At 53.9% G+C, this 21,584-nt stretch overlaps 10 protein-coding genes across 10 annotated transcripts; 7 read left to right on the forward strand and 3 right to left on the reverse strand.

Annotated features, from left to right (window-relative positions):
- Positions 1–1,614: 1,614 nt before the first annotated feature.
- Positions 1,615–5,378, reverse strand: PHYSODRAFT_284249 (hypothetical protein). Its single transcript, XM_009517346.1, has one exon. It carries the CDS (start codon positions 5,033–5,035, stop codon positions 2,129–2,131), a length of 2,907 nt encoding a protein of 968 aa, XP_009515641.1. The 5' UTR covers positions 5,036–5,378; the 3' UTR covers positions 1,615–2,128.
- An 802-nt stretch (positions 5,379–6,180) lies between these two features.
- PHYSODRAFT_309246 (hypothetical protein) lies at positions 6,181–7,988 on the forward strand (the record flags this gene model as incomplete). The annotated part of the gene is made up of 6 exons (XM_009517347.1): positions 6,181–6,403; positions 6,479–7,003; positions 7,089–7,189; positions 7,261–7,601; positions 7,667–7,861; positions 7,946–7,988. 6 exons carry the CDS (start codon positions 6,181–6,183, stop codon positions 7,986–7,988), a joined length of 1,428 nt encoding a protein of 475 aa, XP_009515642.1.
- Positions 7,989–8,239: 251 nt separating this feature from the next.
- PHYSODRAFT_464012 (hypothetical protein) lies at positions 8,240–8,422 on the forward strand (the record flags this gene model as incomplete). The annotated part of the gene is made up of 1 exon (XM_009517348.1): positions 8,240–8,422. A coding segment is annotated over one exon (183 nt), but the record flags the coding sequence as incomplete, so codon positions are not given.
- Positions 8,423–10,523: 2,101 nt separating this feature from the next.
- Positions 10,524–11,860, forward strand: PHYSODRAFT_470018 (hypothetical protein; the record flags this gene model as incomplete). The annotated part of the gene is made up of 5 exons (XM_009517349.1): positions 10,524–10,997; positions 11,076–11,243; positions 11,324–11,539; positions 11,609–11,641; positions 11,720–11,860. The coding sequence occupies 5 exons, from the start codon at positions 10,524–10,526 to the stop codon at positions 11,858–11,860; spliced, it is 1,032 nt and encodes a 343-aa protein (XP_009515644.1).
- A 255-nt stretch (positions 11,861–12,115) lies between these two features.
- On the forward strand, positions 12,116–13,680 carry PHYSODRAFT_293938 (hypothetical protein; the record flags this gene model as incomplete). Its single annotated transcript, XM_009517350.1, has 5 exons — positions 12,116–12,229; positions 12,303–12,437; positions 12,580–13,227; positions 13,321–13,487; positions 13,560–13,680. The coding sequence occupies 5 exons, from the start codon at positions 12,116–12,118 to the stop codon at positions 13,678–13,680; spliced, it is 1,185 nt and encodes a 394-aa protein (XP_009515645.1).
- A 281-nt stretch (positions 13,681–13,961) lies between these two features.
- Positions 13,962–15,367, reverse strand: PHYSODRAFT_358480 (hypothetical protein; the record flags this gene model as incomplete). Its single annotated transcript, XM_009517351.1, has 4 exons — positions 15,116–15,367; positions 14,785–15,021; positions 14,418–14,711; positions 13,962–14,336 (listed from the first exon to the last, which is right to left on the reverse strand). The coding sequence occupies exons 1-4, from the start codon at positions 15,257–15,259 to the stop codon at positions 13,962–13,964; spliced, it is 1,050 nt and encodes a 349-aa protein (XP_009515646.1). The 5' UTR covers positions 15,260–15,367.
- Positions 15,368–15,759: 392 nt separating this feature from the next.
- On the forward strand, positions 15,760–16,451 carry PHYSODRAFT_461336 (hypothetical protein; the record flags this gene model as incomplete). The annotated part of the gene is made up of 4 exons (XM_009517352.1): positions 15,760–15,811; positions 15,909–16,027; positions 16,109–16,293; positions 16,388–16,451. Coding segments are annotated over 4 exons (420 nt in total), but the record flags the coding sequence as incomplete, so codon positions are not given.
- Positions 16,452–16,993: 542 nt separating this feature from the next.
- PHYSODRAFT_552094 (hypothetical protein) lies at positions 16,994–18,819 on the reverse strand (the record flags this gene model as incomplete). Its single annotated transcript, XM_009517353.1, has 10 exons — positions 16,994–17,068; positions 17,186–17,449; positions 17,531–17,666; positions 17,725–17,789; positions 17,871–17,915; positions 17,988–18,052; positions 18,135–18,208; positions 18,325–18,416; positions 18,537–18,632; positions 18,718–18,819. 10 exons carry the CDS (start codon positions 18,817–18,819, stop codon positions 16,994–16,996), a joined length of 1,014 nt encoding a protein of 337 aa, XP_009515648.1.
- Positions 18,820–18,967: 148 nt separating this feature from the next.
- On the forward strand, positions 18,968–20,623 carry PHYSODRAFT_260474 (hypothetical protein; the record flags this gene model as incomplete). The annotated part of the gene is made up of 2 exons (XM_009517354.1): positions 18,968–19,402; positions 19,556–20,623. The coding sequence occupies 2 exons, from the start codon at positions 18,968–18,970 to the stop codon at positions 20,621–20,623; spliced, it is 1,503 nt and encodes a 500-aa protein (XP_009515649.1).
- Positions 20,624–20,810: 187 nt separating this feature from the next.
- PHYSODRAFT_471315 (hypothetical protein) lies at positions 20,811–21,578 on the forward strand (the record flags this gene model as incomplete). Its single annotated transcript, XM_009517355.1, has 1 exon — positions 20,811–21,578. The coding sequence occupies one exon, from the start codon at positions 20,811–20,813 to the stop codon at positions 21,576–21,578; it is 768 nt and encodes a 255-aa protein (XP_009515650.1).
- Positions 21,579–21,584: the final 6 nt, after the last annotated feature.

Here is a 21,584-nt window from a genome sequence, read left to right on the forward strand (position 1 = left end):
TTTTTCCGTTGATGTTGTTGTTGGTGGTGGTGGCGGCGGTGTTGCTCCTGTGCTGGTCTTTTGGCGCTAGTATTAATATAGCAGTAATGTAGTTCCATGCCACAGTACTCGCTCGGTGTTCCTCGCAGAGTGTTTCACAACCGCATCACAAAAATCCTCGAGCATCTCAGCTGATCTAAAATGGTCGGTCCTAAAGGTTGTGCAAACGCCGTAAAAACTACCCACCGGCTCGTCCACCACTTGCCCCACATCTGCATTTTCTTGTGCAAAAATCGGCTCTCCCCTCGAGCCCCCACCGACCGCCAGAGCCAAAGACCGACCGGAGCCCAGCGCCCCACTCGATGCTTTGCGCCGTCCAGAGCTCTATCCAGGCAGAAAAAGCAGTTGAGGCAGACGCGGCCCGGGCGGTCGTCGTGTAGGCAGGAGAGAACAGGTAGGGCACGATGGCGCCGATCCCGGACGTAGCAGTGCAGCGCAGCGGCGGCAGCAGCAGCGAGAGCCCCAAGACGGCGCTGGACCACAAGAAGTGGGGCAGTGTCAAGACCTGGACGTTCGCGCAGTTGCTGGCCAGCTCCTTCGCCAAGGCGTCGCTGGAGGACGCCATGCGCACCGGCAGCAGCTCGCCCTCGTCCGCCGGCGAGAGTAGCGGCAAGAAGGCGGGCAACAACGACTGGGACTGCTCCTACAGCTGCCTCAAGGCGGCGACCCCGTCCTCTTCGAGTGCGCCGACCAGCGGCAACAATGACTGGGACTGCTCCTACAGCAGTTTGAAGCCGGTTGCCTCGCGGCCGACCATCTCGGCGTCGTCGTCCTCGAGCACGCTGCTGTCGGATGCGGACATGACGCACTTGCAGCACTCGATCGAGGAGATGCTCGAGCACGAGGAGACGGTTCAGGAAGAGTCGGAGGAGTCGGAGGAGGACAACGACGACGACATCCGCGACCCAACGCGCTACGTGTTCGACATCGTCCGCATCATCGGCTCCGGGTCCTACGGCACGGTCTTGCTGTGTCGCTTGCGCGCCTGCCCCAACCGCCTGTTTGCGGTCAAGGTCGTGTACAAGTCCAAGCTCAGCAGCATCAACGGTCTCGATGGAGACAGGAACGCCACGCGCGAGGCAAGGCGTCTTCTGACAGAGAAGAAGGTGCTGTGCTCGGTGGACCACCCTTTCATCACCAAGATGTACTGCTCCTTCGAGACCCCCGACGCGCTCAACTTCGTGCTCGAGTACTGTCCTGGTGGCGACATGTACTTCTTGCTCGAGAAGTTCGCCAAGAATCGCCTCCCTGAAGACCACGTGTTGTTCTACGCGGCGTCGATCGCGCTGGCGCTGCGCTACCTCCACGACCGTGGCATCCTGTACCGCGACCTAAAGCCCGAGAACATCTTGCTGGACGAAGCAGGCTTCTTGCGGTTGGCGGACTTCGGCTTCGCGCGCGAGCAGATGCAACGATCGGAGCAGAGCTGCACCAGCTTCTGCGGGTCGGCGGACTACATTGCCCCCGAGGTGGTGCGCGGCCAAGGTTACGGTCTTGCCGCTGACCTGTGGAGCTTTGGCTGCGTGGTGTACGAGCTGCTGACGGGATACCCGCCGTTCTACTCTCCGCGCGATCGTGCCACGCTGTTCCGCAAGATTGAGGAGGAAGAGCCGAACTTCCCGGGCCACTTCTCCCCTGACCTCTGTGACTTTCTGTCGGGTTTGTTCCGCAAGGACGCCGATAAGCGTCTTGGCAATGGCCCCAATGGGATGCAAGAAATCTTCGACCACCCGTTCTTCGCCAATATAAGCTGGCACCGTCTCGAGACGAAGCAAGTGGCTCCACCGATCGTCCCGAAGCTGTCCAGCGAGCTTGACACCTCCAACTTCGAAGAGCAGTTCACATCCCAGCAAGTCGAGGGCCATCTCGTGTACGAAGAGCGGGAACCGCAGGGCGCTCTGTCAGACGAAGATGAAAACCACTTCTACTTCGGCGACTTTGACTGGTGCGCTGACGCTTCTCACTTCCAATAAGCGGGGATCTTGTTGGAAACCAGAACCCTCCAGAGGTCTATGGCATGAGCACGAGCGAGAAGACTAAACGGATCAATATAAATTATATGTTGTTGGGCTCTGTTGGATGCGTACAGCTACACATACACAACAAAGTCGTCGTCAGGAACTTGAGTGCGTTGCTCCACACACTGCTCAATCCATTCCTTCGTGACTGTGCGTGGCTCTGGCAAGCCTTGGTGACGTAGGTTCCTGATGGCTGGTTGAGCTTGTTGGGCTAGAATCCGATCGGCCACCACCACATGCGTAACAGAGGAATCGATCTCGCCTGCAACCACCCCTCCGTAAAGTCGCAATTGCTGCTCGAGCAGCTTCGTTTGGCCCAGCAAGAGAGCGTCCGCGTCTGCATCATTGCTGAAGTGTTGGAAATACACCACGCAATGCGCCAAAAAGGTGTACTCGCAATCCATCGCTTCGGCCTCTTCCATCTCCAAATCTTTCATTTGGACTTGCCAAGGCTGCGGATGGCGTTCGCCTGCAGCAAGCCGGTTTTCAGACATGTAAGCGCTGGACAACTCTCGAATAATGCGCCGTAGATCAGCGGGTCCAATATGCTCCGTGAAGTGGTCTCCGTAGTGATCATATTCCTTCGCAAGAAGCTCGCGTTGTGAGTCCGTAGCGTATACAAAGTCGCCCGCCTTCAACGATATCAATCGAGCTACTGCAACACAAGTGAATATCCACCTGATGTGCACAATGTTGAACAAGCCTTGCTTCTTCAAATTCACCACTTTGAATCCAGCATCTCCAGCGGCCACAACGTAATCTGTGCTTTCGATAGGATTCTGCACAATAGTGCCTCCGAACGCATGGAGCAGCTTCTCAACTGTCTGCTTAGACAATTGCTTGGCGTTATCTTCGACAATACCGCTTGGAATCGCTGGGACGACGTCGGACGGAGGTGCTTCGTATTTTCCAGGCAGCACACAGAACTCCTTCCCTTCGAAAACATTTCGCTCTTGTTCAATACCTTCCAAATCTGCCCGAGAGTACCCTTGCAAGACGCCACTGGGGCGCCGAGATGAAATAGTCTGGCGCTTCTTCACGCGTCCCGTAGCAGTCTTCTGTCCCAGAGCGACCTCCGAAGCACGCTTCGTTGACAAACTTCCTCGCGCGGCATTTAGATCCTGAAGATTAATACACTGATACCATTCCTTGTCGTTGCGAATGGCCTTGCAGCGAGGGAAACGGATGGTCAGACCAGTCGAGTACAGCGTTGTGAAGGACAATTCAAACCCATACACTTCGAGAATCTTGGAGTGCCGCGGGTCAATCCAAACATCAGGCCGTAAATCGCTCTTTTGAGGCTTCCAGCCATTCAAATGAGGTGGGATGTTGTCGTCATCCCACGGCTGCCAATATGGTTCCAACTCCTGGCGCATTTGCTCCAGCTCATCCAGGTTGTAGCCCGTGCCAACTTTCGCAAACGTGTACACGGTTGGACAGGCAGCTCCCGGTTCAGTAGCTTTTGCCGCGCTGTTTTCATCTAGCGAGTGTGCTAGTACACCCAACAGAAATACTGACACGTTGCCACTACGGCGTCTTCCAACACCATAAAACCCGCCGATGATAATTGCATCCAGGTCTGTTGTCATTCCGGCATAATCTGGCTTCAGCTTCAACCACTTTTTCGTCTTACGACTGCTTTCTCCACACATATAATGAGCGTTTAGATCTTTCATAATGACGCCCTCACCTCCATTAGAAACCTGTTCATCCACCTCTGCCATGACCTTGCTGTGTCTTTCTTTTGCAGACTTGTCGTTGACAAGCTTCTGCTCGAGAATGATGATACGGTGGTCAAGCGGCTTTAAAATGCGGAGTAACAACTTGCGTCGCGCATGAAGAGGCAGGCCCATGACAGCACTAATTTCACCAGGCCCTTTGAATACCTCACGAATTAACTGCTCAGCTTTCGGGCTTCCACCAAGGTACACCACATCCCACACCACGTAGCACAACCATCGATTTGTCGCTTCTCCTTTGCGAACGGCGTTCGCAGTATTCTTCAGAAGTCCGAATTCACGCAGGCGATACCCCACATTATCCCACACCATCATCTCTCCGTCCAAGATGCAATCCACCCCAGGCTCCAATTGCGACAGCACATGCGGCTTAATCGAGGGCGCATAATTCTCCGTGTAGTTAATTCCGTTCCGCGAGATGAACTGCACCTCCTTCCCTTGCACATGGCACGTGATCCGCTCTCCATCCAGTTTGGGCTCCATCACAAATGCGTCCGCGTTGATTGCACTGATGCACTCTCCAAAGTTCACTCGCTTGGCGAGCATGGGCGTGAAAACTTGAAATGGCTCCAGTTGAGGCACATACCTCACCGCCGAGTTCCGCAGCTCCCTGCACACCTTGTGCAGATCATTTGTGTGGTTGTACATCTCCATAGCGTCGGGATGGATGAACTTGAGCACCCTTTCATGGCGCAGTCCGATCTTGAGGTCTTTCAGCACCACTCGTATGATCCACTTCTGCTCGTCTGCAGAGTACTCGGTCGCCAGCTTCATGATCACCTTCTTCCTGGTAGCATTGTTGTCTGCTTGGACCAGCGAGTCTAGCAGCGCATTAACGTCCTTTAAAGTGTGCTGCTGCCTGGATTTACTGGCCGTACTACGGTAGAGCATGACCTCGTAGAGCACAGCGGCAAAGTCCCCGACCGACTTGCTGTCGACGATCTTTGGGTCGTGGAAGTGCTCGAGCTTTTGTGCGTCCTTGCTGGCTGGCGACAGGCCCAGCACTTGCACGTAGATCTTGGCGATCTTCTTCTCCTTGAGCATGTACGTGCGCTCGCGGTCCAGTTGGGGCAGCACGAGCCGCACGAGCGGGTACAGGTCGCCGCCGCCCACCTGCGAGCGCAGCTCCTTGCTGAACAGCAGGTCCAGCTTCTTGTCGTTGTTGCGCGTGGCCTCGACGGCCTTGAGCACGGAGCAGAGCGCCGTGAACGACAGCCCCAGCGCCGCGGTCTCGTCCATCTTTGGCAAATTGCCAAGTGAAACAATTGGCGGGAACCCGGGTTCCCGCTAATGATACCGACCAAATCGCGAGTTATTTATTTAATTTTTGGCCTCCATATTGGTACCCTCGGGGCAAGTTAAACCCTCACATCTAAGTGCTGTCGATGAAGGACTACCCTCAAAATATGCCACAGGTACTGAATAGACCCAAATAACATACCTTACCATGTCCAAGTTTATCTTTCATGAGCAGGAGGATAGCGATGAGACCGGGAAGCACTGTACCGCTGCACCAGGCAAGCGACTGGATTTTCGTGGAGAGACACAGGACGAGGGCGAAGGTAAATTAACCTTCCGTTCCCCTACTGAGCTTCAGCTGCGTTCTATGTAGGTCATAGACCAACACTTCAATGCATTTGCTCATAGGTAGTTTTGGGGGAACCGGGGTCCCGATGGGTACCCGGGTTCCCGCCAATTGTTTCAAGTGATGGTTTTGACCAATAAGCACCACATGGGTACACTATTTTGTACCCATCTACTAACACCAAGGGCAGCATCAGACCCGTCTAACATGAAAAGCAGCACGAGGTCATACAGCCCCGTTATAGATGGATGGATAGATTTGCCGGCGCCGGCACTTCCGGTGCTTCTGCCATAACGGGCCTAATAGGGTAGTACTAAGTATAGTTAGAGGTGGTCTCACTACTAGATCATACATGGATGGAGTCTAACCCAGAGAACGAGCAATCGCACCGCAAGTTACTACGGCTTCAAGGAGACAAAGCTTACTGCTGCTGGCTGTTGCTGAAGTGTAACCGTTGCAAAATGACCAACTGCAAATGTAGCCATTTCTTTGTGCGACAGCTAATCCATCTGCACTGATGAAGTCCTTGGTGGCGATGAAGTCCGGCACCCTCGAGCTGCTGTCTGCGCAGCAGAAGCGCGAGTTCTTCGACCAAATCGAGGAGTTGCTGCGCTCTTCAAGACATCGGCGTCCTAAGTCAGAAGCCGTCGACAAGACCTCACCGAGACCGCCAACCTCGAACGAGACGCGGCGCACAACGACAGAATCCGATGCGCCGGAGAAAGAGCGTTTGCCAATAGAAGAAGAAGAAACAACTCAGAGAACAACCGACGAAGAAGAGGAAGCAGCAGTGGCAACCATGCGCGACCTGAAGAAGCTCGGAGCTTTGCAGCAAGAGAAGAGACCCGCAGAACGGAAGCCCAAAGGCTCAGCCGTCAAAAAGGCTAAGCGTGCAGCGTCCACAGCATCGGTAGATCCAAACACGCAGTTGTTACATGACCGGCGTGTGCTGCTGATTCCCTACGGGCCCGACATGGGTCGGAAGCGGCTGGAGATTTTGAAGGGACTGGTGAACAAGTTGGGTGGAAGTGTCGTGGAAGCGAGCCTGAAGACGAGCAGCAAGACTGGCAGTGGTGTAGCAATAAATTGGAGTGAAGTGAGTTTGGTTATCGCGAGCGCGCAACTGAAGCAAGACAAGGCAGCCGAGTTTTTGCGAGTCGACAAATTTCCTCCGCCTACCGTGGAAGTTTACACACCGGAATGGCTAGTGTATTTACGGCAAGAAAAGAAGATCCCGCCCGAAGGATCAATGCTGTCATGGTCTGAGCAGCAACAGGTCCACGAAGAAGCGGCGCAACATGAGCAGCACTGTGAGGAAGTAGCTCAGCAGCTGGAGGAGAAGAGGGCTCGGAAGAAGAAGAGTGATGATAGCGACAGCGACGAAGGCTCAAACTCGGACAACTCGGCCACGAGGGAAATCGTGCGAGCGCCACCCGTGCATATCGACAGCCAAGAAGTTCGCCAACAGCAAGCAGAACTTAACGAGAAGAACCGCAAATTGGTGGAAGAGCGCACACCTATCTTTTACAAGAACAACCCAGGTTTCCGACCGATTAACGAGGTAGCAGTACCTGATTCCAAGAAGATCAAGGGCGAAGGGTTTATCTGCCAACGATCATCGGGTACGTTCTCACAGCGTTTACAAACACACCATATCGAAGCGATTGTTGTATTTACTCGTTGATCATTTTTTAATGCTATGCTCAGCGGTCCAACAAAATCTCAACGCACATCTGACTGACCCCCTGGAGGAAATGATGGAGTTTCTCGACGTCGAAAAGGATATTTGGCGACAGTATATGTATAAGGTAATTGCGGTTGAGTTGCCAGGTTGCTACCTATGCTCGTGTTTGCCATATTAATGAGCTGTTTCTTGCAGAAAGTTGTATCCAGTCTCAAAGCCATGCGCCATCGCGTTTGCAGTGTAAAGGATTTTAAAGATATGCACTGGGTTAAGGGGCGCCTGAGAGACAAAGTCATCGAGATCCTTGAGACTGGGCGTTTGGCCAAGCTCGAAGCGAAAAAGAAGAACCCACGGCTCCGCGCACTAGTAGAGATCGCACGAATCTGGGGTGTTGGCCCAGTCACCGCTGCAAAGCTCTATGGGCAGGGATACAAGTCAGTGGAGGATCTACGAAAGCCCGAAGCTGCTGCTGTTTTGACAGCGCAGCAACAGATCGGCGTGAAGCATTACGAGGATCTGCTCACAAAAATCCCGAGGTACGCTACTCGTTTACGAATTATCTGTATCCCAGCGCTGTCAGCTGACTCCGTTAAATTTGTAGGGCTGAGGTCCAGCAGATCGAGCAAATTGTCGTTGATGAAGTTCACAAACTCATGCCAAACGCGATTGCGCTGGCCTGTGGCTCCTATCGTCGCGGAAAGCTGTCATCTGGAGATTGCGATGTGTTGGTTACCGACCCCGACGCTGAATCGTACGATATTCTGCCCCAGTTACTTAAGCGCCTCCACGCATCGGGGTTTCTTACAGGTGATGTTGGCTACTAGCGTTCTTGTTGCTGGTCATCCATCTTTTGCTGACGGTGCTTGCTCTGCGCCTTCAGACGACCTGACCCATTTTCAGAAGCAGAAAAGTGGTGGGTGTGATACCTACATGGGCGTGTGCCGCGTCTCTAAGGTTCGTTCTTGTCGTAGCTATTGGTATTTCGTTGTAGCTGTTAACCAGTGTTGTGTTCCAATATCGGCAGGACCTCCCGTATCGACGTCTGGACATCAAGATCTACCCTCGCCACTTCTTCGGCTTTGCAATCCTGTACTTCACAGGCAGCGACCACTTCAACCGCAGCATGCGCCTCTTCGCCAACAAGAACGGCTGGAGTCTGTCAGACCGCGCGCTCACTCGAGTCATGCGGGTGAACGGCACCAAGGTGCGACTTGGCGAAAGCGTCATCTGCGAGTCCGAAGTGGACGTGTTCATCGCTCTGGGACTCGAATACAAGGACCCCACCGAGCGCAACTGCTTCGACATCAAGTTCATCGAAGAGGACGAGGCCAAGGAGAAACGAAAGTCTAGTGCTAGTGCAGATGAAGAAGGCGGTGGCACCGAGTAGTGCCGAGTAAACTAGGGCTTCGCGGGGGCTGAGATAGCAAAAATAAACAAAACAGATAAACGCACAGCGCGGGCGACTGGTGCGCCGCAAGTGCGGCGCGCCTAAGTCGTGTGCGCTGTGCTTTTATATTATGAGCATCCACATCTACCAGATAATCAGACCTTTTAAGTACAATAACACACTTACGATAATATCAATTTGCTTTCTTGCCTCCGCGCTGTTTTAATAACCAAATACAAGCAAGTTAGAAGCTGCAGCAACGCCCTCCCAAGCAGACGACTATTCTTACCTTCGTGCTGTAAATTCACCCTGATGTTGCTGCGTCTTCAGGCGTGAGAACTGGAAATGATTCGAATGAAACTTGATGATGCGATTGATGCTTCTTCATTGATAGAGACCGACTAGGTAATTATTCAGAATACCTATTAAGTTTACTTTCATAATATTTCAATATATGATGGATAATTAAACGCATTCGTTACACGCACGGCTTCATGCGGGCAACCCGGAGCGTTGCTCCGGGAGTCGACGAATAGTTTCATGGACGATGATAACAGATAATAATTGAGTAAATCCCAAAGTTGTTTTGTTTTTAATCCTTAAAAGCATTACCAGCCCAACTCTCTACACCTTTTGCCGCCCATTCTTAGGTTAATCGCCGGCCAAATTTGGCGTGACCATTTTTTGGGTACACAAAAAGTATCCAAACTCAGGAGTACCACTGTATTATCTCAATCAAAGTTGGCTAATCCCCATTCGATGTAGTTAAAATTGACGAGATTCTGACGTTCGAAGGCGCGCTGCGCAAGCGCTTTCGCGCGCGCGCGAAATGGCCTACCGACGCGTGGAAGGAAGCTCGCTTCATGCTTTCATTCCTCATTCTTCCCTGAGCCCCACAGATGTCCACTCAAGCAACCTTCGCCCGCCACACCCCGGAAGAACGCCGCCGCGTCTTGGACGCCTTCCAGAGCGGCGGCGATTGGCGCACCGTCGCCCAGCATAACGGATTCGCGCGATCCACGGCCGAGTACCTCGTGCAGCACGGCCGAGTCGACCACCTTCCCCGCGGCGGCGCGCGGGCCACGAAGGTGACCGCGGAGATCAAGGCGACCCTTGAGCTCTGGCTCAACGAGTGCTGCTCGTATAGGTTGGGCACGTTGCGGGCCATGGTGTACGAGGACTTCGGAGTGCGCCTCTCCGAGACGACCATCTCTCGCCACCTCAAAGGCATGCTCTTCACGGTAAAGCAGGTGAGACGTTATAATTGCTATCGTTCTCTATGTATTTACGGTTAACGCATTGCTATCGAACTTTTAACTTGAGGGCTTGGGGGATAAATTGCGGAATGAGATATACGCTAATGGGCCAATTCCTTGGAAGTGGGTGCTTCAACGCAGGAAAAAAAGTCTTGTTCAAACGAACGATGCTCGTGTCACTGTCGAGTTGAGCTGCTTGGTTTGGCGACAGACACGAGGTTGGGCATCTTCGGCTAAGAGTAATTGGGTATTGAGCAAATTGACATGTAAAAAAATGCAGCCTGCACCTAGACAAGTCATGTTGTTCATCTTCAGCTAAGCTTGGTCGATTATGGCGCAAATTGATACGCCTTCAGCGAAGCCATGACGCTCTCGTTTTGTACTAGAGCGTCCGTAAGTGTTTGAATGCAGGTTTTGGTAAATAATAAACGATTAGTATCAACCTTTGATAAATAATGTGCATAAATCTTAGCATTTATCGACGGGTACCCGATTCCGGCAGATATTAGCTTAAACATTACAATTAAGAAAGAAAGACCCGGTTTGGTACCCGGTTTTGGAAAGTTACAAGTTTTTTGCCGGGGCCGAGCACACCTGTGAATTAATCATGTGCCGGCTGCGTAGCAGCATACCTTACGGTACACTAGCTATCTCAGTATGTAGTCTAGCATCAGCTCCTATCTATTCCTCCCATAAGTTGACGCCAACTTAACATCTTACAAAACCAGAGTCAACTAAGAATTTGGTAGGTATCCACAGCTGTTTTGCTGTTTGCCCAGTCAGAAGGACATTGAAGACGGATCCGGCCCCTGAAGATGCCGCTGTTCCTCGCGAACCTGGCCATGGCCAGCTACTTCCTGGCGCTCTGCTACGTGCTGATCACGGCGATGACAGTGAACAAGTACATTGAGCTCCGGGGCGTGCTCAAGCGGCACCAACACACGACGTGGAGCACCGTCCAGCTGCTGATACTGAGTGTGGCGCTGGGCTCCTTCTTCCGGTCGGCCACCTTCTCCACCCTCTGCATCTTCGACTCGCAGGCCACCGCAGATTTGCCCACTGGGATCTCCGGCACCAACCCGTGGACTCGCGGGGGACTTCCGCCGGCTTATGGTGGGGAAGATGCGGAAGACGCGGACGGAGCCACGAGGGGCCAGGCTGGCAGCCACGCGCAGGCAGAACTGGACTTCTACAACAAAGTAGTGGCTGTGCTGTTCAATTTGCCAGACTTTTTGTTCGTGTCGTCCTATTTGCTGCTGGTGCTGGTGTGGGCTGAGGCCTTTCAGTCGGTAGGTCGGTGTACAGGGATGGTGGTGAAGTGGTACTGGAGCTAACGCTTCTGCTCATTATTATTTGCGAACTTGCAGTCACGACGTCACTGGTTTTCGGCGGCAGTTTTTAGAAGGAAGTGGATGATCTTCTACCTGGTTTTCAATGGAGGTTTGTACCTGACGCAGCTCGTGCTGTACGCAAGTTTGTTCCTGTACGACAAGAACGGGATCTTTGATGATGAGAAGCAAGATCGCCTCAGTGTTGTAAGAGGAACTTGTTTGAGCGTAGTTTTCTTTTATTGGCAGGTCTAACTGGTTGTTCTTCTGCTTGTACCGCTCTACAGATACCCGCGACGATCTTCTACTTGGTCGCAGCGGCTGATCTATTCCTTCCGATTATCATTTTCTCGACGTGGCTCTATTTGACACTGTCGCTGTCGGGTTTTCCGTTCAAGTCACCATCGGCAAAACTTCGACTCCAGCGCGTGGGGCGACTTGTGATGGCGTGGAGCTGTGGAAGAATTCTATACAGCGTCATGACACTGCTTACATTCACCAAGGTAGCTACTGCGAATGGTCAATCACGATACTCTTCTGTACTAAGTTCTTTTGTGGGCGTGTCCAAATAGGGATGGTTCAATGTGCACCGCGAGCATGCTTCAGTACGTTGGAAATTGATGAGCTGTGTATGTCTTGCACGTTCCAGTACACTGACCAATACTTTCATGTCGATTGTGCAGACTCAGGCAATGTTACTCGTGGGGGTGTTTTTCGCCGCCGAGTTGATTCCCATTTATTTGACACTGGACAAGCGCCTGTTGGCGATGTTATCCGTGGAAAACTACGAACCATTACTAGAGAGCTCGGAGATCTACCGCTAGTTCCAAGTGCAAGCAAGTGATATTTATCCAAACGACAGAGTGCTACTAGCATGGGATCTGGAGCCCCTGCTCAAAAATAAAGATAGCACGCGTGAGATCATTCGGCATCCTATATCCAAATGAGGACAGTAGCAGCGCTGCACAAGTGATCAGGATAATGCAGCGTGGGCACGAGTGGATCGACAAAATACGCTCATGGAAGCAAGATCTATGTGATGCATTAGCTCAGATTGAGGTGGGTAATCGAGCAATGAAATGAGCCGCGTTGGTGTGCTTGAGTCAAGCCTTGACGGCATCCTTATTCATTGTGTTCAGGAGATATCAAGGAATCAAAAGAACATCTTGCATTTGCATCTCGAGACACATCCGGTATGTGACTCGAATTCGCCCCGTACTTATCAGAAGGATACTCACTAACAACATCACTGTTTCTTACTCGCAGCTCCCATTCCAACCGTCTCCAGTGCTGGTGCAACTTCTACAAAACGACCGACGTAGGCGAAGCGGCAGCATTCTCGCAGCATCAGCCAAGCAGCGCAAGCAGCAACTGAAAAGTGCCGATTATTTGGACCGCAAGGTGCGTGATCTGCCCTCTTTCTAGTTTTGTTGGCGATGCTTATTGACGGAAAGAAATCTGGCAGTTTGAGTCGGAGATTCGCCAACACTATGAGCTCGAAAATGCACAAAACTGTGGCAAATGGAAACAATTTCATTTTCAGGCCTCGGAGGCTCGCCGTCAACTAGCTTCGGGGGTTGAGCGCGACTTCCGTCAGTTCTGTTATCATATTAAAGTTTCCCCGGATGAAGTAGTTCAACTACACGAGCAAGTTGGTCAGCATCATCAAAGCGATAACCAACAAAGAGACGATCCTGCTCCAGCAACCTCTCATCCAATTCCAGACGCTGCATCGACCACAGTCTCAATCGAGGATACCTTACGTTTACACCTCGCACACGAATGGGTGCACCAGGAGCGGTTTAATATCCAGGAAGCGTTCACCAACCAAACCAAGAAGCTACAAGAGGACTTGGATACTTTTTTGGACCAACAGGAGGCTGAGTTCGGTGAGGAGCGGCAGAAGGTGTTAAACGCATCCATACAAGAACGTCCAGCACCACAAAACAAGTCGATTACGCTGAAGCAACAGCGTCGCAAGACTAACACGCAATTTCAGAGCAATACCAAGCGAGGAATGATAGTGCATACAGCGCCTCTTTTACGAATTGAGCCAACGGGGGACGGAGAGGACAAAGTGCAATGGACAGCAAGCTCAGCTATCCGCAGGCCATGGAGAACACGCAGTGATGTGGACATAACTCAAGAGAGGTTGGATGAGCTTGAGAGGCGGTTGCGGATTCGCAAAGAGGTGGGATGGCTTCTATCCAAAGTAGCTTTCTGCAAAGCTGCAGGTAATCTCTGTGGTTTCAGCTCATAAACGTTGCTACTGCTGTGTCTGCAGGTAGCCGAAGCAAAACGCAAGGACGGTATGCAATGGATCGGCCGGCAGTGTGCTCACTTGTTTGCCCAGGTAGACTGCAAAGAGACTGAAGCCAGAGTCGCCGCGATGGTATTGGAAGAGGAGCTCAAGGAGCTCGGCACACTGCGTGCTCGAGTCTCTGAAATATCGTACGTCACATGAGATCGACTTTACCGGACAACCTCCCTGCCCTCTAACCGGTATCGCTATTGTCAACGCAGGTCCAATCTCGAGAGGGTTTGCAACGAACAGAATAGCAAGCTAAGCAACGGCTTGCCTCGGCTACCAAGTTCGAATTCGGCGAAGAGAATGCCACAGACGATCGAGAAAAACACTGAGTAAACGAAGACGTCGTACAGCTAAACAGGAAGTAAATTATGAGCGTGTACGTTTCAACACGTAGTACAAGCTTTTGCTGGTGCAAGTGTGGCCGGCTGGCGCGCTGGTAGCCCGAACGCGGCAAAAACTAAGCGAGAAAAAAAAAACTTAGCTGTGCTGGATCTGTACGGGTGGACCGAAGTAGCTGCAGATCCTGCCTCTCTGTCGCGAGCCTTCTGCCTCTTGACACCTTTCAACGAACTCCCTTCTGTCGACCATCAACCGAGCAAAACAGCGTCGAGAAACTAGGCTGCCGTGAAGTCGAACATGGGGTGGAGGACCAACGACTCCCAGTCCACAAGCTGGAAGTAGGATTCGAGCATCGGCAAGCGATTGCCTGCAACTGCGGAGGTACTGCCGTACTTGCCACGAATCGAGATGTCAAAGCCGCCCTGGGCGTCCACGCGCCTCGAAAACTTCCACATGAAGCACTCATCAGTCCACACCAAGTGCTGCGCGTCATTGGTGGGCGGCACAACGGACTTGCTGATGATCGCGAACGTGTCCTTATCGATCGAAATGCGGCACACGAGCGTCATGGCGTGGCGCGGAAAGCTCTCGCCAATAAATTGGTGGATGTTGCGTGTCAGGTACATGTTGTCGTTCAGCTTCTTCAAAATCTACAGTTCATAAGCACGGCACTAAAACAGTTAGGCTTCAACGCAGAACTAACTAGAGTCATCCCCGCAGCTGCAACGTACGCAGAACTTGCTTCGTCGACGGTACAGAAGTTCCTGTTTGGCTTCATCGTGGAACATCGCCCAGGTTTCGTTGAACACACGAGCCATGTCCTCGCCGACGAAGCTCTTCTCCGAGAACGTGTGCATGTACATGGACTTAGACTCGCGCTTGGTCTGCCAGCCCATGTAGGTGGCAGCCTCGCCGCTCACTTGGTACTCCATCATCTCCATAAACGCCTCGCGGGACGTCTTCTCCAGCTCCTCGTCGGGCGGGTACTTGACATTTTTCATAAATTGGATGCTATCGGTCGACGGCTGCGTCAACGCCACCGGAAAATAAAATGTCAGATCCCACACAACCACTAATGAAAACATTCAGCCCACTCACAGGCATGGCCTGCTGAATCTTCTCGGCGAAGCGCTGGCGCTTGCGGTTCTCGCTGAGCAGGAACTCCTTCTGGCGACGCAGACACTTGGTGAGCTCCATGACTTCCACGTACTTCTCGATCTTGCTGGAGCGCTCCAGCGGCAGGTTGGACTTGTCCTGGTTGGCGCGGGCAGCGATGCGACTCGCCAGCACGTTCTCGAGCCGCACGATTTCCGTCCTCATCTGCTCATTGTCGGCCTGTCGTGGACAATCCATCAACAAGACCATAACACAAAGTCAGCACAGCGTAGGGGAGGATACAGAGAGGCACCGCTGCAGTTCATGCACGTACGCCGGACGAGCTCTTGGAGTACGGGCGCGCGGCCAGACTGCTGCTGCCGCCGCCGTTGCTGGAGCCGTCGTACTGGTCGTCGCTGCCGTTACTCCCGAGCAGCGTGAGCGCGTACTGGTCGTTGCTGCCGAGGTCCAGTGCCATGTTTGCGTCGTCGTGCAGGCGTCGGGCGGGCGGTCAGGCGGGCGGGTCACTCGCGTACGGCGAAGGCGCGCGCGGCTTGCTCTTCCTGCCTTTGAGCGAGCACTTCTCTCTGTCTCCTCTCCCCAGCTGGCTGATCCCATGAGCCTAAGTCTTCAGATTTGTTATTTCAGGTGCATAAGTTTAAGCAGTCCTAATCAAATTAGCCCAGCACCAAACTGGATAACGTCATTGTATGCATTCCTACCTATTATCCGTTCTCAGAGTATCACGTGAGCTCCATCGCCCTAAATTAGGCCAAAAAGTAGGTCTTATTCGTATTGTGTAGCGTACACAGTACTTCAGCCGCCAGATGGGGATGGACGGGGCGCCTGTGCGATTCGAAAGCCCAGAGGACACTCACGTCAAGACCACCAAGCGCCGCGCGTGCCCAGCCCACCGCGCGAGCTGCTCTCGCTGTCCTCCGCGCCACCTCCAACGCCAGTCGCCGGCCGCTGCATCGCATGGGTGACGAGAAGAAGAAGAAGACGTCCCTGGCCGCCGCAGTCTACGGCGGTGCGTCACTGCAGCCACTTCAACGTGGGGCCGGCCGATCCTAGTGGCTCGGATGGATGGAGACCGACTCACGCGCTCTTTGCTGCCATTGATACAGGACCTGTGGACGGCAGCGACGGCCGCAGCTTGGAGAGCGTCACGCCGCTGAGCATGGAGGCCGAGTGGGACCCGTACGTCCAGCGCAAGCAGCACGGCGTTGGGTTGCAACCCATCGTGGTACGCCTCGCATCCGTATCTGCAATAGCTTGGATGTTCTCACGTGGTTGTTGTGTGTGTTTTTTTATTTACTTTGTGCAGGGTGTCCTGCGGAACGACCGGACGCCGCTTAACACGCCGTACACGCCGCAACTCATGAAGCTGCACCTGAAACGGCATGAAGAGTACGACGAGCGGGACGAGTACGACGAGCGGCCTGGGAAGCAGCTCGTGAGCACGGTCAAGTCCAAGATTGTTCTCGTGGTGCAGCCTGTGCACAAGATTCGGTGCGTATTATCGCAGCGTTCGACTATTCTGCGTGTGCGTGGTTGGTGAAATTCTGACGAACTAGCTATACGTTCTGCACGGATTTTTGAGCAGTGCCGCGGTGAACCATGTTGTGTCGATTGTGGTGCCAGGCTGCATCCAAGGAACCACGCTGTTCACCAAGGTTTGTTGGGCTATTAGGTTGTTGGGAAGCTACCGCCAGCATTTTAACGTGTTTCTATGTTGTGTGTGTGGTCTAGATGCGCCCGTGGGTTGTGTGGCATTTCACAGCCGTGGTTTGTGTGCCATTCGTGATGCTTCTGAGCCCAATGCTAATTGCACTCAGCATCTGCACGTCGCCGATCTGGATTTCTGGCATCGCGGTCCTGTTTGTTCGTCTGCTCATGCGGAGCCACCCTCCACTCAAAGACGAATTCAGTCCCGACCCCGAAGAGGAAGAAGACGCGAGCCCGCACCACCCGAACTCTATGTATCGACGTGCGCACCTCACCAACAACCACGGCCAGCGCGGATACCGTTGAAATGGCGAAGTTGTCCCTTCTTCCATGCTACCCGTGGTTGGTCGGCGCTAGTAGTTAGTGATTTATTTTTTCTGGTGGTTAACCTTAACAAGTCGTTGCTCTCGAGCATGTATGTATGTGTGCGACCGCATTGGTCCTGCGTTATTGGGAGGGCACAAATGCTCTCCTTCGTTACGATTCAGACACCTTTCGTGGTCACAAGCACAGCGCCGACAACGGCAGCAACTACTCCAGCCAGAAATTCCTTCGAGAACTGAAAGCATTGCGCGCATGTCGGCGTCGAAAAGCTGCCACCACGCTGCGAAGACGTGGCAAGTAGATCAGAAGCCTCATCGATCGCCGACGCCTTCGGGCTGGGAGCAGCGCTCACAGGGGATGCTTCAATTGGATATGCCTCGTCATCGGAGTGCAAGTGGACGTCCAGCATCGATCCGAGGAAGTCCGTGATGGGCACCTCGTCAATGGAGCGGCCGAGAATATCGGTCCGGTAATCAGGAGTCGAAAGGAGCATCTTGGGGTCGTAAAAGTTGAAGAGGTCTCGCAGCGTCCCGTTACGAATGGAGTCACCCACCTTCATGCGCTGCAGGTAGTCCAGCGTCGAAAATGTGAAGCGATCGATGACCGACAGCCCCAACTGCGTCAACACAAAACATATACATCGACGTCATTAACGATATGGCACAAAGGGACCAAAAGCCGTCACAGCAATACAAACCTCGAAGTCTGAGTGGTGGGCGTATGAGTTCTCGCCAGTTTGCGAGCTGCCGATAGTCACTACCTTGGGCGACTCGAGTGCATTCGACAGTGAGCCAGCCTGGCAGGTGTCCACCATGAAGAAGATTTCATTGTAGCTGCCGGCATACTCCATTTAGTCTCAATTCAGCCATGAAGAATGCAATGGAAACGCACCGCTTCTTCACGTGCATTTCCTGAATCGAGTCGGCGAGGTCTTGGCTCGACATCTCTTCGAAGTCCTGGCTCATGGGGGTCACGCACGCACGACTGAAAGTAAGTACCCATCACCGCGTCGACCTTCATTGTCTCGCATACTGTACCTGGAATTTCAAGAACCCATCGCCGCCGTGGCCAGACATGTAGAGCTGCAGCAACCGAACGACAAACACAACATGAGCAACAAGGACTGCTTCTAGCTCGGCAATCGAGGCTCATACGAAGATGTTGCTGTTCTCGTCCGTGTCGAGCTTCTTCGAGGCGGGTGTTCCAGGCTCATGGCGACCTGTATGAACAAGTTCGTTTTTGTTAACAAGTGGATATCGCTTGCTCGTGCCATAGGTCTAACGCTGCCCACGCACACGCACCTGTAAGGACGGTGATGAAATTGGCGACCGAGACCTCGGAGCCGCGGTAGTCCACCTCTACGTTCTTCCCGTAGCTGCATACATCCAGATAGCAGCACATCAGAGAGCCGCCCCAGTCGTGCCCAGCATGCGATCCACTGCTTGTCCACCGTCGCTACAGCCAACACAACTAGCACCACGCGATTCTTACAGGTTGATCTTCTGCGTCCGGCTGTTGAACACCTGCCCTGGGAAGCAATTACGGGCGTTGCACGGCATTTGGTCCGCCAGCATCAAGATAATCTACACCGAAACACAGAGGATGAAGCAATTCGCGGCAAGATCCAGCCAAGATGCCACCGTCAGCTCTTTCGTCTTCTACGTGCACTCTGAGCTCTGTCTTTCAATTTCCAGCCTCTTCACCTGACTGTCCGGGATGCCGAGACGCTTGACCGAGTGATACAGCGACAGCGCATTGGCCACGTGTCTGTAGTTGCTCCAGAAGCGAGACGTGTCCACCTGGCGGCAGCAAACAGCGCGCAAACCGACACGGAAAATGTTAGGGCCGATCCTCTCAGGTGACGCCGGCTGCCTACGCACTTACGATCACAGCCCAGTTGTTGGTGTGGCGGTGGTACTCCTCCCCACACACGCAGCCCAGCGCTAGCAGCAGCGGCACCCACAACGAGAGCGTCAGCCGCGCCATGCTTCAAAGCTGATACTGTACTGTTGTATCAATTCTACGATCAGTCGAAGTCTTATTCCTAAAATCAAGATTGTCTAAATTTAGAACGGATACAAATGTCCGGATCTCCCGCGCATAGTGTAAGTTAGTGTAATCCATCGCCCGCAAGATGTCGGACGTCCTGGTGGCGCTAGTGCGCGTCAAGAAGCGCGACGGGCGCGCCGAGTTCTCGGCCGCGGGGCTGCGCTGGACGGCCGACGTGTCTCCCGAGGCGCCCGCGGGCCAGCACCCGCCCATCGTGGTGCCCTGGAGCACCGTGCAGGACCAGCAGGTGTCGTCGCTCTCGAGCCCCAAGGCCATGATCCGACTGCGGCTCGCGCACAACGCGACGCTCGTGCTGGAGTTCGTGGCGGAGTCCGGCAGCCTGGAGGAGGCCTTCGAGGTGCGCGAGCAGGCCAAAGAGCTGATCGCGCGCCGCCTGCGCGAGAACGGGGCCCGAGGGACGCGCTCCAACGCCGCGGCGCTGTGCAACCCCACGGAGATCAAGCAGCGTGCGGCTCTACTGGCAGCCAACCCGGCGCTCAAGCGGCAGCACACAGAGATGGTGAACGACGGCCTGATTTCAGAGGAGGACTTCTGGGCGAGTCGCCGCCATTTGATCGCGGGCGAGGCGAGTAAACGCCAGAAGCTGGGCAAGACGTCGGCCATCCTCACGGATCTGGCGGCGGACAACGATGCGGCAGGCAACGTGGTCAAGTACAACTTGAACGCCGAGGTGATCCACCAGATCTTCATCCAGTATCCGGCCGTGTACAGGGCGTACCAGGGGCAGGTGCCGGACAAAATGACGGAGACGGAGTTCTGGGGAGCCTTCTTCAAGTCCAAGTACTTCCATCGTGACAGGAAGGCTGGCCACGAGGACATGTTTACCAAGTACGAGGAAAAGGAGAAGGAAGAGTCGAAGGGCGTGACGATCGACCCGCGCGGGATTGTGGATCCGTTGATTGACCTCACGAGCACAGAGGAAGACGCTGCAGTGCACCATGCGAAGCGGCAAACGACGGAGAAGGAAAACCCATCCAGCATTACGATCGCCAAGTTTAACAGGCACGGCGCTTACGTGCTTGATCCGGCACACGCAGGGAAACTGCAGCAGCAGAAGGCGGGGAAAGGAAAAGCGCAGCAAGCGCTGCCACAGAAAAAGCCCAAGGCAGGTTACCTCGACAACCTGGTGGATGCGACACTGCTGGACGATCTGCAGAATAAAGCGCCACCACCGTACAATCCGCTTACATTGGAGGACGAGTCGCGCTACTTCCAGCATGCGGAGAAGGGCACTGCCGCCGATGGCAACACAACAGGCAAGCTGTCACTCATGGACGCAGCGCAGGTGTTCCAAGCGACGTGTAAGGCACCGATCAAACTGGACAACGCCTATCCGAGCTCCACGACATGCTTCAATGTACTGGCCGAAGTCGTGGCGTGCTCGGACTCCACCAGCGACTCGGCTTCAGCTTCTTCGGCTGCGAACCTGGCAAGCGGTGCACTGGCGGCTGAGTACATCCCCAACGAGTTCAAGAAGCAAGTTTACAACCAGTTCCACGACGTGTGCGAGCTGTTGCGGCACTTCCTCTCGTTCAAGGCCAAGGTGGCAGAAGGCGGCGGCCCGGACGCTCAGCGCAAGCTCAACAAGATCGTGGAGAAGATGGGGTCCAAGTACGACGAGCTGGTGAAGCTGCGCGAGTCGCTGCCTCCGCACGAAAAGAACCTGCTGGCCCCGCTGCTCAAGCCATTCGACGACCAGCTCAACCTGGCCTTTATTTAAGCTCTCGCGCAGCCAGAACGACAGCACTGCTGATAGTTGCTGTTGCTGTCAGCAGCATCCGCTCTGAATGCAATATTCGCATTGAAATACAACAATAGAGAAATGCATTCATACGCTACTGTCAAATTTTCGTCGCCAAGAGGAGATGGAGTCTGGCGACGAGATCCCCGCAAGTGTTGCAGCCGCTATGGAGGGCGCCAGCAACACTTCCAGTGAGGCTAAGCTGCACCCTCCCTCTGTATCGACAGTGTGCGCCTTAGTGCCGTTTTCCTTCCGGAGTCCGTTCCACGACGCGCTGCGAGACGCCACTCGATGGTTCCCGATCGCCGGCAAGCGCATCCGCGTTGACCAAGCGTGGCAGAGCGACGGGCGCGGCGGAACAGCGTTGGGCTTCGGTGCTTCAGTATACGACGCAGCCATCGCGCTGTCGCTGTATTTGGCGGCTCATCGAGATCTGGTGATTGGGAACCGCGTCATCGAGTTAGGCTGCGGTCCTGGACTTGTGGGCGTCGTGGCTGCTCACTTGGAGCCCAAGAGCGTCGTCATAACCGACGGAGATCCAGCGTCGGTGGCTCTCACTAAGCGCAACATTGAGGTGAACGAGCTTCCAGGAGACGTCTGCTCTGCTGAAGAGTACTTGTGGGGGGATCTGGAGCACCCCCTGGTTCCGACGAGGGACGGTCCGGAGCACTACGACGTGATTCTAGGAGCTGACATCGTGGCGTGTCCGTACGCTTCGGCATTTGAATCGTTGATGACGTCGCTCAAGGCGCTGGCTGGCCCTGACACGCTTGTACTGCTCGCCTACAAGAAGCGCCAAAACTCCGAAGAGAAGTTTTTCGATACGTTTAAAACGGTGTTCGATATCGTCCCGATCGATAGATCGGAGTTGCATCCTGACTTTCAGGACGGAGAAGATATCGTTATCTTCCAAGCGCGACTGAAGAAGAAATAGAGGTAG

Source organism: Phytophthora sojae (genome assembly GCF_000149755.1).
Source record: "Phytophthora sojae unplaced genomic scaffold PHYSOscaffold_1, whole genome shotgun sequence".
Taxonomy (NCBI): Eukaryota; Oomycota; class Peronosporomycetes; order Peronosporales; family Peronosporaceae; genus Phytophthora; species Phytophthora sojae.

Excerpts from the sequence above, each read along its gene's own strand:
- PHYSODRAFT_284249 (XM_009517346.1), bottom strand. The coding sequence starts at position 5,035 with ATGGACGAGACCGCGGCGCTGGGGCTGTCGTTCACGGCGCTCTGCTCC.